Source organism: Muscardinus avellanarius, assembly GCF_963383645.1.
Source record: "Muscardinus avellanarius genome assembly, chromosome: 8".
In the NCBI taxonomy this organism is placed as follows: Eukaryota; Metazoa; Chordata; class Mammalia; order Rodentia; family Gliridae; genus Muscardinus; species Muscardinus avellanarius.
In genome coordinates this window covers 76,751,321-76,768,000 of record NC_137794.1, presented here as the reverse complement: position 1 = coordinate 76,768,000, position 16,680 = coordinate 76,751,321, and the positions used below count along the sequence as shown (strand labels likewise).

Genomic DNA, 16,680 nt, shown 5'->3' with positions numbered 1-16,680 from the left:
TCATTCCATCAGAATCCAAGAATGGCCAGGTGTGGTAATATGTATGCTTCTAAATTTTATCATTGGGTTAAGGTGAACATATCCTTATTTATTTATTTATTTATTTATTTATTTATTTATTTATTATTTGTAATGGGGAATAAACTCACTCCATCCCTCTTAATTTTTTTTGTTTGTTTTCTGAAACAAGGTCTTATTAAATTGCTTTGGTTGGCCTTGACCTGACATCCTTCTGTCTCAGCCTCCCTAGTACTGGGATTCAGTTGTATGCCACCATTTCTAGCTATATTTATTTATTTTCAAGTTGAATTTTCCCCCTTGTAACTCTCTATGAGATGATACTTGAAGGTTATGTCAATATTAGGTTCTCTATCAATTATTCATCTAATAGTTCCTAGTGTTCTCTGAAGATTCTAACTTGAATTGATTATTTTAATGAGGTGCACTGATTTTGTGTGACTACTTGCTACTGTTTTGATTTTTAAACAGGTAAACAGTGAACCATTCACTTAAAGCAATAAGTCCTGGAGAAAGCATATTTCAAGTGATACAGCACATAAATGATCCCATATTTCTCCTTTGGTTACTAGGGATAGGTTTATTTACTATTTAGATGAGTCTGAAGCCTAAATACATTTTTTCAGTTGATTAAGCCATGTTAAGCTTAAATGGAAAACACCATCTAGTTGACATCTGCAAGATATTAAAGGCCTCCAGCAACAAACTGGAATGTAAGTCAATTGATCATAGTCCTGTCAAGTGTGATTCTTTACAGAGCTTGTTTATCAAAGCAGAGTCTAAAGAAATAAAGTAGAAAGGAGCGTGGAAAAACTAGTCAGAAGATGCCAGGGGATTATTGCTTTTTTTCTAATACTTTAAGATTAGATTTACAAAAGGTTTCAATTGCATTATAGAGAGATGAGAAATGCTTAAAAGGGATTAGATACCTTGTTTAGAAGAAATATTTGACATTGAATGAGTTCCAAAATGCTTTCTCAATCCTAAACTGCATTTCTGACTGGAACTCTCATTTAAACCTTATCTTTGCTTTGCAGCTGTACCTGGAAAGAAAGAAGAGAAAACAACTAAGACAGTGGAGCAAGGTAAAAAAAAATGAAGGAGGTTGACATTATCTTCTTTAGAAAGACAACGTGTGGAGGAAAGCCCTGGATTCAGACAGGCGGAAGACAATAACCTTTAAATCTATTGCTCTCTATCACCACCTTGCATGTTTGTCTGTGCCAGGGAGAATGTGAGGCTGCAATATGGGTTTGTCTTTCTTTTCTGTAACAAACTTTGAGTATAAATTCAGAACAAGAAAGCTCTAGTGCACTTGGTTACATCAGCAGAAATGCTAAAGACGATTGAGATTAAGGAAAGGAGCTGAGGGAACCGGTAGAGATTTTTCTGTTTTATTTTTAGTGTCAGCACCACCTCACTGATTAGAATTTGAAGAATAAAGAAGACCCAATCCTACTTATGCAAAAACAATTCAGATGGCTTGGAAAATAATGTTTAAAAGTTAAAACACAGGATATAAAAACAGAAAAATTGAGGCACTTTATATGTTATCTTCAGCAACTGATTCTCCCAATGGGATGAGACGTTAATGTTATTAATAAAAATCCATAAGATAGTTAATGCAGTAGTTAGACATATTCTTGAGAAAAATAATGTTATAGTATACCATTTTAAGTGATAATGACTTCTCTTAGAGCTAAAAGCATGTTAATAATTTTATTTGTTCTTTCCCACTTGTCTATTATTTACTGAAATAAAATAGAACTGGCAATAATTTTCAAGAACAAAGTCAATATAATTCTCTTTAAATTTGAGATGTTATCAAATTCCTAGTATCTTAATATCAGAAATTTCAAAATTTTTATATAAATTTATCTCAAAATCCCTCACTTTTCAGAAAAGTTAACTAAGATTAATAATTCAATCCAATAAAAAAGATTGGTTAAGATTTAATCTCTTGGGCTTTTCAAAATAAAATATCATTGTAATTGCATTGGCAAAGTTTTTCAACTTATTTTGGCTTCTGGAAACCATGTGAAATTTTAGAATTCCATAGACTATTTCTCCAATATAGGATGTTGCTTTATTTCTTCTCACCTGCATGTCAGCGTCAGTTTCATTAATTCTATTCTGTTTCGACAATTGTATATCAACTAGAAATGGCTCTTCGAGATGTGAATGTAATTCTTCAGACTATTTTCTCATTGTTAAAATTACCTTTACCTTATAAAAGTTAGGCTTTTTTCTTGTATAAAAATGTAAGAGGATCTTTCAATGGACTTTTTATATTGAGATAACAGATCATTTGTTTTAAATATTAACTGAAAATGGCCTCATATTTTTCAACTATAAAAATAATGGGAAATATTGTATTTGTATGCACTGCTTATTTTGTGATGGAATATCTGTGGCTAATAGTTGATATGAAAAATACATATTTTAATATTTTAATAAAGCAGGGAATTTATGTGAGGATAAATCATAAATAACTATATTATACAAATTTCATCATAAGTTTTTATATTTATTTATAAGTTGCTACTTTAAGACTTGGAGTGCTTTTCTTTCATATGGAGTTTTTAGTTATCTTCAGAAATATAAATATTCTAATAATAGTTCACAATGCTCTGCAATATAATTAAGGTCAATAATTTTCATTGATTGAAGTTTTAACTTGTGAACTTTATTAGGGAAAATAGTTTATGACTTTTATAGTTCTTAATAGGCTCCAAATATATTTTGAGATGTGAGTAAAATTGTGTATAATTAACTTTTAGATTTAATTAGCATTCGAATTCTTTTAGAAATATTAACTAAGCTAAATTTTACATTATGGAAATTTACATCGTGAAAGGTGGTACAAATCTCATGTTAACATAATTTAGCAAACTATATCTCATAACTTGTAAGAAGTAGACATCTAGTCTAAGTTCCCCAGAATTCCAAAAACTTCACAATTATTTAACCCTAGTTTAACGATGAATCATGTGTTTGGTAATTATTCTTCACATAAAAATCCTAATTTGGCTAGATTACAATTTTGAGTATTAAGAAACACTTTATAAATTCCTTTACTTTGAAGGCACACATGTGCATGCACATAGACACACACACACACACACACACACACACACACACACACACACAACCACTGACTCTTCCTGTTTGTTGAGAAAGTGACTACCTAAACATGTCAGACATAGTATCCACAATAGCTATTTCTCTCTTTATAGAGAGAACCAAGGAATGTAAAAGACAAAAAGTATACGACTCAGTAAAAAGTATTTATCTTTATACATGTATATGTTGTTTTTTAAAAATGTATTTTATTTTATTTTATTAATGAAATAACTCCTTATTACAAACTACTCACTTGTTGGTATTTAATTTCTCTTTTTGATTTATATATTTTGTTTTCTGCAAACTGAACTGACCTTCTAAGTTCCATTTCCCTCTCATTCAATCAGTCTCTGTTTCTCCTCTCAAAAGAAAATATTTGGTATTTGCAAATTCATTGCACAGAACTTTTACTTTTATTTTGTCATGTATCCCTTGCCTGATATGACTTGCTGGTTCCCTTAGAATTCATTTTAAGAACTTATACTAGTGCTGTCATACAGTAAGTGGGTCAAATGCCAACACAGAAAAATGGAGGAAAATATTTTAAGTCTACTAATATTAGAAAATACCAAATTTCAACGAACTGCCTAACAGATTGTATAACTGAAAGAAAATTTTAATAAATCAAATAAGATATCCAATAGTGAAGATGGGCATTTATTTTAGAAATTAGAATATAAATGATAAATCCTTACTTTACACATGTTAAATTGCAAATATAGCAGAGGAAATTTAATAATTAAGCAAAGTATCTATTATATACATCATTATGTAGATAGCACTTGTTCTTAAAAAAATCTATATGGTAAAGAGTCATATGATCAGATGGAAGAAAATTTAACTTTAGTAACTACAACTTAAAATGGAAGATGAAGCTAATATCTAATTCTATTTATGTGTAAATTCAGAAAAGATAGGATTCATCCTCGATTTTCTTATTTTTATAAATAGGAAGCTAAATGAGACTTTCTACTTTTTCCAAGTGTAGAAATTTCCCATTTAATGGAGAATTTAGAGAGTATATTTACTATACATCAAAATGTAGAGATTGTATTTTTTAAGGAAGGATGGTCCAAAAACTCTTTCATTTTTAATATGTTAAAAGCCAAATGCTAAAAACAATTTCATTTTATAAATTTAAATGCTTGTAGATATTTCAATATCTCAAAACTAAATTAAAAGTGAAAAAAAGAAAATTAAGTACAGTTTTCCATCTTCCTCACAACTAAAGAGCACTTCAAAACCCAGTGAGCACAAACATTACAAAATATTATGTAAGTTAAATAGAATTTGATTGCCTTTTAATCACCTCAAATAAGTTGGAACACAATAATTACTTTACATTAAGGGTAAAATTGGAGAATGTGGATCAAAGTGCATCAACGTCTGCTTCCTAGGTATGGGATTCAATTTTGCCTTTAATTAGGATTTTTTTTTTTTGCAAAATTCATGAGCAAGCACATTTGTGTCCACCCAAAGGATTTTTGTCTTTCTTTTCCTTTGATGCTATTCTGTAAACAGCGGTACCCTACTTAACTGTAATAACACTTTAAATTGTCACAACAGCAATGGACGTGCATTGTGCATCTATCACTCTCCTCCTCCACCTATTCTTTGTAATACGCTGGTCCTGTTTGGATGTGATGTATAACTATTATAAATTTATCTCATAGTCAAGTGAATGTTAATAGTATCTAAGGATAATGCTTTCCCTGAGAGAAACTTCTTTATTTGAATAATGATGTTTATATTTCATGGTGTGTCAGAATTATAAAAGAAGACTCACATTTAAAATCACTGGAGTAGAACTGTAGGTCTAGTTAAAGCAGATTGTATTTAATTAATTTATTAAGATGTGATTATAAAATGACTTATTTGCGCATGTTGATTAAGTCATGCTGTTGACCCTCAATAAATGTTAAATTATAATAACAATATTATTGATTCCTGTGAATTCCAAACTTTTTGACCATAGCTTGTACTTTGTTTAATATTTATTGAGCGCCCACAACAGGCTAGGCACTGGGGAAGGGGAGGGGCCTATGGAGTGGGTTTCAAAGAGAAGGTGGTCTACACACAACACATGAAAATGAGCGCAACATGCTTGTTCATGCAGTTTACGCATTTTGAAGACAATCTTTAGCAATTCACGATCTCACTTGTGCATAGAGCACAATTTAATTTTTCTCACATTCATTTCATAATTTTAGAATAACCTATTCTCATGACTATTTTATCTTACTTATGAAAAGAAAATTGTAGTCACTCCTTTCTCACCTCCATCATTTCTACTCTTCCATCCTCTTAATGGATCTAAAGTTTACCTAAACCAGGCATAGTGTCCCTGGGACCTGCTAGCCCAGTGCTTGGGAGGTTCAAAGCCAATCTCTGTAATCTAGCCAGGGTCACAGCAAATTAATGACACACTATATTCAAATAAAAACAAACTAGGGCTAGGAGATGTAGCCAAGAAGTAGAAGGCCCTGGGTTCCATCCTTGATACAAAAATAAATACATACAATTAAAAATAAATTCAATTTATCACCAGAGAACAAGTACTCAAAGTTTGTACTGTTACATTAGTATCTCACAGAGTGCCACCTTCTTTCTGCCATACAACATATTTATGTGATTTTCCCAGAAGATGGGCAATCTGTGTCAATTATGTGGGTAAAATTTAGAGGTAATATTAAAAGATATGCGTTAAACATTCCTTCTCTCCTGTGTGAAAGATTCTATATCATACAGGATCCATCTTACAGACAGGCATGGTAGTACATATCTGCAAATCTTAGTATTTTGGAAGCTGAGACAGGAAGATGGCAGGTTCCAGGATAGCATCAGCAAGTAAGGAGTCTCTCATCAAACTAGTGAGACCCTATTTCAAAATAAAAGTAACACATGCACACACACAAAGAAATAAAGATCCATCTTCTCTAATAAGCTAATGTGTAAATCATTCACTCTTGTTTTATGTAGGATATAATTTTTGCACATACAGGTCACACATAGAGATTGTAATGTCAAATCTCTTTTTATAGACAAATATTTTGCTTTTCATTTATCTTTAAAACGAATCACTTCTTTCTTTGCCCGATGTGGCCTCCAATGCCCAACTTTTCCCTTTCTTGTTTTAGAAATTATGTGCATTTTTTGACATGGCAAATTATCCTAGGAACACCCTCTATGCCCCACCCAGTACTTTATACTGGAAGCACCACACTTACTATCAAGGAACTGCAGTAGAAATTAGTTGAGGAACTGATAAATAAAAGATTTGAAATAGAAGCCTTACCTTGCATTATCAGAACAGACAACAAAAGTAGGAGCAAAGTTTCCCTCTACTCTGCTTGCATTCTATGCTGTCCATCACTCATGAACATCTTACTGGAATCACTGTCAATCCTTTCGATTTTAAAAGTAAATTCTTCGCATCCAATGGGTGCTCATGCTTCACCTCTTAAATTCTTAGACTTTCTTTGTCTTGATTTTACTTTCAACAACCTTCACATGATACTAACAGAATGCAAATACAAACGATTTCTTGGAGTTGGTCAAATCTCATTGTAAATAGGAAGAAAGTTATCATGTGAACTCTCAATTTAATGACCTACAATTTGGATATTTTACATTTTCTAAACTATGAAGTAATTTTAATGCAATGCAAAGTGTATATATATGTATATATATATATATATATATACACACAAACACACACATACACACATATATACGTGTGTGTGTGTGTGTGTGTGTGTGTGTGTGTGTGTGTGTGTGTTTGAGGGAGTGGAGAGGATTGGATGCAGAGGTATTTGACCATTGAGTTATACCTCTGATCCTCTTTTATTTCATTTAATTTATTTATGTTATTTTTATGTTGAAACAGAGTTGCTCTAAATTACTGAGTACTGGCTTCAAACCTGGGATTCGCCTAATTCAGCCTCCTAAATTCTGGGATTACAGGCATGTGCCACCACATCCAGATACAAACTATATTCATGTTTACAGTGGACATCTTAGTAGTAGGTTGATGTCTCTTTAAAATATCCTTTGATCTGTAACGGACCATTTTGATTTTTAACATAAGAAAAATTCTCATGCAAATACTACTTTTCCTCATATAGAATTTTTATTATGGTCAACAGGATTTAACATATAGAGACAGTGTTAAGTATTGTCTATAGATATTTGAAAATATCAACTCTCTGTGTTCCTTTGATATTCTAGACTAACTTTTATAAATCCTGCCAAAATAAACTGAAATATTTACCATACAGCACAGCAAGCAAACACTCCTTACAACCTTAAGGATACTATTGTTCCACTGCTAATTATTTTTTATTCTATTAGTATTTACTTCCTCTTCATTTTCATCCTAGAGCCACATATAAGTTAAATCTTTTTTTTTCCAGAATCTTTAACAGAAGTATTTAACAAGGTAATACTTCACAAAGCTTAGGGGTCAGAGCAAATATTATTTTCTGAATTTTCCTTTTTTATTAACATTTTTCATTTATAGGTTGGTTTTCCACTATAGGCCTATTTACAAAAAACATGGTATATATTTTTTTAAAAATACCTTACAAATAAGTTTCTATAGCTCATCCTGAAATAAATCAACAAAGTTTAAGTGCTATATCAAATTGTAGAAATAATACAAAATTTATAAAATGCATTGCTACTTTTTTATTGTAAATTAAATTACATATTTTAATAATTTCAGAAATTAACAGAGATATTATCAACATATAATTTATTTGTAATGTGTTGAACATTACTGCCTTAGTTTTCATAGAATGATAATATAATTAAAAAGCAATTTGTAAAATGTCAAAATTTGATTCAAAGCTTCCTTTGGAGTTGTGGGATGACAAAATAATGGTTAAAAAAAGTATTCTTCATCTGTATTGCCACAAAGTTTCAGTTTTATTTCACTTAATTTTTATACAGGAAAAGTGATAAGCTAACCAGATAATCCATCTGAAGTATCTAAATTCTAATTAAAAGCTCCGACAAAAAAAATCATGCTGAAAATTTTCTAATTTGGAGATAATCCTTATAAGTTGGTTTTCAAGGAAAAATAATTTATGAAAGCAAGTCATTCCTATGAAATTTAACCTGATTTCCCCAAAGAATACATTTACTGGTGCATTGTAATAGCACATTATAATGAAGTTCCGAGTTATAGAAACAAACATGCACACGGCAGTTGGTGTGTTTCCCTCCAGACCCGGTTCTGCTCCCTCCTCCGCCCATCTGCATTACTGAGATGAAAACTGACAACTCTGCCAAAGTACAAAGCATCATTGAACTGTTTTCTCCATCAAGTCTCCCTTTCCCCTCCTCACTTTTCTCTGAAGTCCCTTTTGTTCCCCACTTTCTTTCTATCTTCCACATTTCAGAGAAAACATGAACCTTCACTTCCCAAGACTGCCTAATTTTACAGTAACATGCTATTGTGTCTTTTAATCAGTTATTTGTTTTATATTATATTCTTATACTTTTATTAGTACATCGTAATTATAGGTCTTAGTGACGTTCAAAGTCATACAAACACACATGCACACAGGTATGATTTCCTTCAGGCCCACTACCAGCTTCTCCATATAGAATAGTGAAATTAGTAGTGATACTTTCATACATGTACACAACATAGTTTGGTTTATATGTACATATATATCAAAAATTTTGAAGTACTGTTTAAGTGGAGCATTTTTAAATTTAATACATAATCTAAAATATTAGCACACCAAATCTAACAATGTATAAAAGGAATGATACATGACCAAGTGGCATTTATTTCAAATATAAAAGACTGGTTCAATACTTAAATCATTTAATGTACTCCATCAAACTAAAGAAGAAATATATAGTCATTTTTATAAATTTAGAATATATTGGACAAAACTTCACACATATTTCTGATTAAAAATCTCAAGTAGAAATAGAAATAAATTACTTCAAATTTATATAGAATATTTACAAAGTATTACAGTTCACATTATTTTTAACAGTGATAAATTAAAAGTCTATTATTTAGATCAAGATAAAAGAAAGAATATACTCTCTTGCCATACTTATTCAACATCATGCTGGACATCATAGCTAATTCAGTAAGACGAGAAAAAAAAAGTGGAGAGTGTTTAAAAGGAAAAAGAGAAAATAAAAACTTCTTTGTTTGAAGATGTCACGATTGCCTGCCTACAAAATCCCAAGTCTTAACAAAAACCTGTAAAGTTTTCTGGTTATATCAGAATATGACAAGGTTTTATATATTATAAAACTAACATATAAAAGTTACTTACTGTTAAAAATACCAACAAAAAAATCTAGAATGAGTACAATTAATGTCACAATATTATTCATATTAGTACCAAGAAAATGAAATTCTTAGATTTAAATAAAACTGTATGTGTCAAACTCTAAGGAAAATTCCAAAATTTTGATAGAAGAAATAAAAGAATGGCAGTCTCAGAGCAGTTACCCCCTCTCTGCTGTCAACTGCCTCGAAAGAGACTAGTTTGATAGTAAAGATTCTTTCTTTAGAGTAATATGAAGGGGCTACTTTCACAGGGGCACCAGACAGATCCAATCAAATCCACCTTGAACTGTTGAAGAAATCTCCCCAAAAGTAGACTGTTCCTGCCCCACATGTTCAGGAATTCTGAACAACATGCTATGTAAGAAAAATGTTCGGTGCAGGACAGAGGGAGCCCTGCATGGCCTGGCCAGCCTGCAGCACCATATGTCCTGGCAGACCTTGGTGCACACTTGGCCTCGGGGCTCATATGCAGTGCTGGGGACTGCGGTGCACCTGTAGCAGCAGATTTCACTCTCCGTGGTGAAGTTGTGGACCTCGCCTTCAGAGAGGAAACAAAATTCATTGCTGCTAGGTATTTGGGCTCCCAGCTTCTGCAAAAGACGCATACCTTTTCTCCTACTAAAAATAAAGAAAAAAGAAAAGAGCGGACTAGGATGGCGGTGGCAGTGGTGGCAGCGGCCAGTATTGGAGAGAGGCAGACAGATCCAATCCAATCCACCTTGAATTTTTGAAGAAAACACCCCGAAATTAGACTTCTCAGGCTGCACAAACTCAGGAATTCTGGACAACAAACTACGTAAGAAAAACGTTCAAGGTGCATTGAAGGGAACGCTGCATGGCCAGGTCAGGCTACATGGTGCTGAAGTATAATAACAAAAGTGGAAGAGTGACACTATCAAACTTTATATCTTACTACCAAGGTTCAGTAGTCAGGACAGTATGGTATTAGTGAGATAATAAATTATGTGACATCCTGAATTTTAGTATTTTTAATGCACAGAAGCAACATTGTTTGATACTATATTGGTGCATATGTCATCATATGTATATAAAGATTGATAAAATATACACTGTTAAAATTAATCTTTGTTTGAAATATAGATTTTGGTTGATAATAATGTATAACTATTGTACCATTCTTATAAGAAATGATGGTGTGGGGTGCTCTTTGTGTTGGAGGCATATGTATTATTTGGGGCTGTTATAACAAAGTACCATAAAAATGTGGCTTATAAATCACAAAAATTAATTTCCCATAGTTCTAAACGGTAGAACTCAGGTGCCCACAGTAGACTCACAAATAGTCCCCCAAATCTGAGCCTTTTGAGCTCCCAAAATAGAATGCCTAGAAATAGACCTGCAAAAACAAGCAAACCCAATTCATTGGAGAAAGGATAGTTTTTTAATGGTGCTGGGCAACTGGTCATTCATAAATAAGTAAATAAGGAAACAAACAAAAATTTTAGAAGAAAGACTTTACATCCTTCACCCAAAAACTTAACTGAAGGCAGATCATGGTCCTATGTGTAAAACATAAAACTATGAAACTTCTAGAAGATAACATAGGAGAAAAATGTAGGTTCCCTCAATGTTGGAAATACCTTCTTAATTGCAACTCCAAAGAAATAATTCATAAAAGTAAGCATTAATTTAGACTTCAGTAAAATTTGAAAAGTCTGGTCTGAAAAGCATGCTATCAAGAGAATTTAAAGACCAAGCACAAAATAGGAGGAAATATTTATAAATAGAGATCTGATGAAGGGCCAGTTTATAAGATATACAGAATCCTTAAAATTCAACAGTAAGAAGATGACTGACCCATTTTAAAAAGCAGAAAAGGTTTGGAAAGATGGCATCAGAGAAAATATGCAGATTGTAGATAAGCATATGAAAAAATCCTCAACAGCATTCTTATTAGGAAATTGTAAATTAAAACAATGAGTTATCACCACATGACCATCAGAATGGCTAAAGATTAAAATATTAATGACACCAAATGCTGGTGAGTATGTGGAACAATATAAATTTTTATTCTTTTCTAATTGGAATACAAAAATGATGCAGCTACTTTTGAAGACAATTTGAAAGTTTCTTGATAAAGAGTAAATATAGCCAGGTGTGGTGGTGTTAACCTGTAATCTCTGTACATGGAGGCTGAGACAGGCGGATCTCAGAATTGAGTCCAGCCTCAGCAACTTAGTGAGTGAGACCCTGTTTCCTAAAAACAAATAAATAAATAAAATAGTGATTAGGGTGTAGCTCTAATGGAGAATGCCCCCTGGGTTCAGTTCCCACCAATATCACCACCACCACAACAAAAACAAGTGTAAACACACTTTTTATTCTGTGATCCAGCAAAAATACTTCTTGATATATACTCAGGTTGAATATATATGTCAACCCAGAAACCTGTATGAATTGATAACAACTTTATTCATATGCACTAAAAATATAGACAATCAAGATGTCATTCTATAAGTAAATAAATAAATTCTGATTTATCTGTACAATGGGGCTTTTATTCAGCATTAAGCATTTGTAGCTATAAAGCCACAAAAAGATATAGAGGAGCTTTCAGTTCTATTTCTACGTGAAGCAAACCAATCTGAATGTCTACATAGTGTATAATTCCAGCTATATGACATTATAGAAAAAAACATATGGTGAAAACAAAAGTTCAATGAACATTTAAAGTTTTAGAGAAGACAGGAATATTCCTCTGTGGAACACAGAGGGATTTTAGTGAGTTGAAGATATTCTGTATGATTCTATAATGGTGGATCTATGTCACAATACCTGTATAACAATTCATAAAATACACACCGCTAAAAGAAAGCACGAATGTGAACAAAGGACTTTGGTTAATTAGTAGGTATCAATACTGGGTCTTGGATATGCACCACTCTCATGAAAGAAGTGAATGGTGTGGGAGGATGTGTATGTTGGAGGAGGGTGTCTTGGTTTGTGCTTCTATAGCAAAATATAAAAAAAAATTAGTAGATTATAAACAAAAGAAACTTTTCCTCACTGTTCTGAAGGCTAGAAATCTAAAATCAGGCTGCCAGTATTTACGTTTCTGGTGAGGTCTCTTTCAGGTTATCAACTGCTATCTCTTTATATCCCCATATGACAGGAAGAGGGTGAGAGAGCTGTTAGGGGTGCCTTGCGCTGCTATGAGGGCACTAATCTTAATCATGTTCAACCCTCAGGACCTAATTACCTCCTAAGTGTTCCACCCTCTAATATATCATATTGAGGGTTAGGATTTCAAATAGGAATTTTTAAAAAATGATACAACATTCAGTACATCACAGAGGTGTTTAATTTTGCTGTAAACCTACATCTGAAAATAAAGGCCTATTTATAATTTTTAAAAGTGCAGGAAATTTTAAATGTTGGTCTATTAAGTGAATTTCAAAATTCTGTATTTTGAAATTCCATAGCACAAATAGCAGGATATATAAAATTCCTATTTATTTTATTGTACCAAGGACTTTTAAGTTACATTTTCTATGTTCAAATGTGTCTTTTGAAGTTTTTAATATTACCTCATAACTAAGTTTCATTCACTTATACTACAACAAGAATAATTTCTAAGACCACACACAAATGTGTAGTGGGAGATTTCAAAATAAGAAATAAATTTTAAAACATAACCTAGAATTATATATGATGCATGATATAATTAATATAATATGTTATATTAACTATTTTTGTATATATAATATTACATATAATGAATAAAATGCATAATGAGTAAGGTGGTTATAAAGGTAAATAACTTATTTATCTAAGATTAATGAATGATTAGATAATAATATAAAATACATCAGAATAAATGTGTAAGGAACTGTGTGTGAGATTACTTTGGAAATTCACTCAAAATTTCTTAGATACTAAATAGTAAAATATTAGGTAATATATGATGGAAACATCCATAAATTTCATTTTATTTTTAAGAAAATTATAAATATTGATAATTTTATTTTATTTGGCACTGATGTCAGACTGGAATTAGAAAATTTTAAAATGAAATTGTACCATGAAAGACAACCATAATGATGATAAAGCTTCTGTTTAAAGACTGGTTCGTAGTAACATGTAGTTATCACAGAATTTGGCAAATGTATTAATTCAATGGGCAGGCAGTGAATGAGTCTTAGCGTGTGCCAGAGAACATATTTCTTGCTTCAGAAGTAATATTTACAAGGCTCTGATAGGCCAACAGTTATGGCATTGATATCAGTTGAGTGATGCAAATATACTCACTGTATACTTTTAGGCACCATCTGCAGTGCTCTCTGTTTTATAATCCACTGCACTGACAGGCAGAGTGCAGCAGTGTAGCCTTAACTTTTTCATCTGGATTCAGATTTGCTGGTACTATTTAAGATGCTGTGATCTCGGACAAGTTCTTTTTCTCTCTCAGTTCCAGCTGCCACACCAACAACATCTGCCTCGTTCAACATAGATGTGAAGTGAAAGACAGCTTATGTAAAAGTGCCTACTGACACCAAATAATGCTGCATAATTATATATGGATGTGAGAACAACTAAGCCCTAGTCCTGTCCTTGTTTGAGTGATTCAAACATCCAGTTTTGACATCTTAACTGGACCATGATTACATAAAGAAGATTTCATGGCTAATCAAGTTTCCTTGGAAAAACAAAATATTTTGTCCTGGATTTAAGGTTCAGTAGCTTACTCTGTCTTTATAGTGTCCTAGCCTATCTTGTCTCCCAAACACTAAAATGGAAGTTAAAATAATGGTATCTAACTTTTTTTTTAAATCAAAGTGCTTTTATTTTGGGAGCGAATTGACTGGGGATTGAACCTGTGGTGTTTTACCTTTGGGCTAAATCCAGTCCTTTAAATTTTTTTATTAATTTTTTTCTGAAACAAGGTCTCACTAAGTTGCTGAGACTGTCCTTAAATCTGCAATTTTCCTATCTCAGCCTCCCAGGTACTGGGATTAAAGACGTGTCACTACTCTTGACAAAAGTACTTTTAGATAAAATTGCTCATTGTTAATATTTCTGAGTAAGCTGGGAAGAGATGAACTAAAATGGAATTCTGATCACTATTCTCATTATTAAGGCATAATGATGTCCAGAAAACCAAAGCCTATGTCCAAGAGTCCACGCCTTACAGCCAAGAAATGCAGCCTCAAAGCATGATAATTATAAAGTTGAAATCTGGTGAAAGGACAAGTGTGTTTAAATGACTTCAGAAGAGACTTCTCAGCTCAGATAATTTGAAGAACTCTAGTACTCTAAGACGAAACTTCAAAAGTACTAGAACACTGAGACCTTTGAACAAGTTTTTCTTTATCACTGTGTTTGCAAGATGCATGTTAATTCCATATGTCACGGTATATGTCACAATTTTAACATGCACATAAAGCACAGCTTGCCTACCACAAAGTGCTTGAGTAATTGAAAGAGATTGGAAGAGATAACTATAGGAATAAGGCAGTTATCAATTTAGGAAGCAACACAGCAGCAGTGTGAAATAATGTTAAAATTTGAGTGCTGTATGATGGAGACAGAGTGGACATACTCTGAGAAATTATCAGGTATCATAGGATTTATGGATGAAGCTCTTCACATGCTTCTTTAAACTTATTCTATCAGAATAAAAGTCTAAAAAGTTTAGTATGTTGGTCTTGTTATACTTATGAAAAAAATCAGCAGACATAACATATCGAAAAATGAGGCTCAAGAAATAGAGTATCAAGTTTTATTCCAGAACCATTCAGTAGAGTAGGCTGGGAAAGAAAGAGTAAGAATTTTGAATTTGGTTCTTCACACAAGCCAGGGGACATAAGTTGTCTGTTGATTCTGATAGGATCTTTTTAAACTTTCAAATTTAAGTTTCTCTTTTCAGTCTAGTTATAGTTGTGCTTGACATTAACATCAAACCAAGATGCCCAACCAAAACATTTTTTATAATGTGCTTATAGAACAGGGTGGCGTACACTTGTAATCCCAGCCTTTGGGAGGGTGAGACAGGAGGATTTCAGTTCGCAGACAGCCTCAGCTACTTAATGAGGACTTTTGCAACTCATTGACCCTGTTTCAAAAATAAAGAACAAAAATAGGGCTTGGGTTGTAGCATGGAGATAGAATGCCCCTGAGTTCCATTCCCAGGACTGCAAAAAATAAAAAAAAAATAAATAAACATTTTGAAATTGATTGTACAGAACAAGAAATAAAAAATAGCCAGATCAATGATATTATTTATGATTACTTATTTCCTTTAAACACACTTGAATTCTCATCGTGGGTCAAAATATTTATACTTTTGCAAGGAAAACTCTAATTAATGCCAATTTTTGCTTTTACAAGATATTCTATTGTTTCAGTATTTTTGTCTTTTTTTAGTAATGAGATTGAAGCCAGGGGCATTCTATCTCCAAGGTACATCCAAGCCCTATTTTTTAATTCTTTATTTTTTGATATGGGATCTCAAAAGTTGAGGACAGCCTCACTAAATACCCGACATTGGCTGTGAAGCTGCGATTCTCCTGTGTCAGCCTCCCAGGAACTGGGTTTACAAGTTGTGCGCCACCACACCTAGCTAGTGTTTTGTCTTTTTCATGGGCATATTTTCTCTTTTTTAGTTTTTATAGGAGGAAATTCTGTTCCCATACATATATTTTAACTCTCTAGGATAGAGAACATTAGAAGAAAAAGTAAAAGCTTATTTTAAATTTACTGTCTTAGATGCAGTTAAACTCTTAAGTTAATAAAAGAATTCCTGGATTCTTTGCATTTAAACATTTTTATCTCAAACATGAATATTTTCTAATCTAGCAAATGTTTTAAAATTAAACTCACATGGCTATCTTGATCATAATATGTGTACTTTTTATTTTAGAGATCTCATAATAGTACACAAAAATTTATGAAATTATATTACTGCAGATTACCCAGATGTAAGACAAATATATCTGCCCAGCCCAGGCCTCCCTGCTCTCTCTCTGCCCTTCTCTCAGTGTTGTTAGTCTAATCTCTTTCCATCTTCCAAAGTCAGCCTCAGAACGGCATGCTTAAATCCTTTCTTGGTCTCATTATTCAGGTACTGGAGGCAGTGCGTGTGTTTGAGCTCAGAGACATGGGTTTAAGTGCCAGGTTTCATATTTAATGAACATGAGAAAGGTATTTCGCCCTTTATGTAAAAAATAAAGAATAATAATACAAAACTACATATCTTA

The 16,680-nt window shown here is 32.4% G+C and overlaps 1 protein-coding gene across 1 annotated transcript in view; it reads left to right on the top strand.

Moving 5' to 3' along the window:
• Positions 1–16,680, top strand: part of TRDN (triadin) — a gene marked incomplete at both ends in the record, with an annotated part of 326,113 nt that overhangs the window by 213,115 nt on the left and 96,318 nt on the right. The window contains one exon of the mRNA XM_080700116.1: positions 1,056–1,103. Coding sequence (XP_080556242.1) covers positions 1,056–1,103 — 48 coding nt within the window. The remainder of the gene's footprint in view (positions 1–1,055; positions 1,104–16,680) is intronic.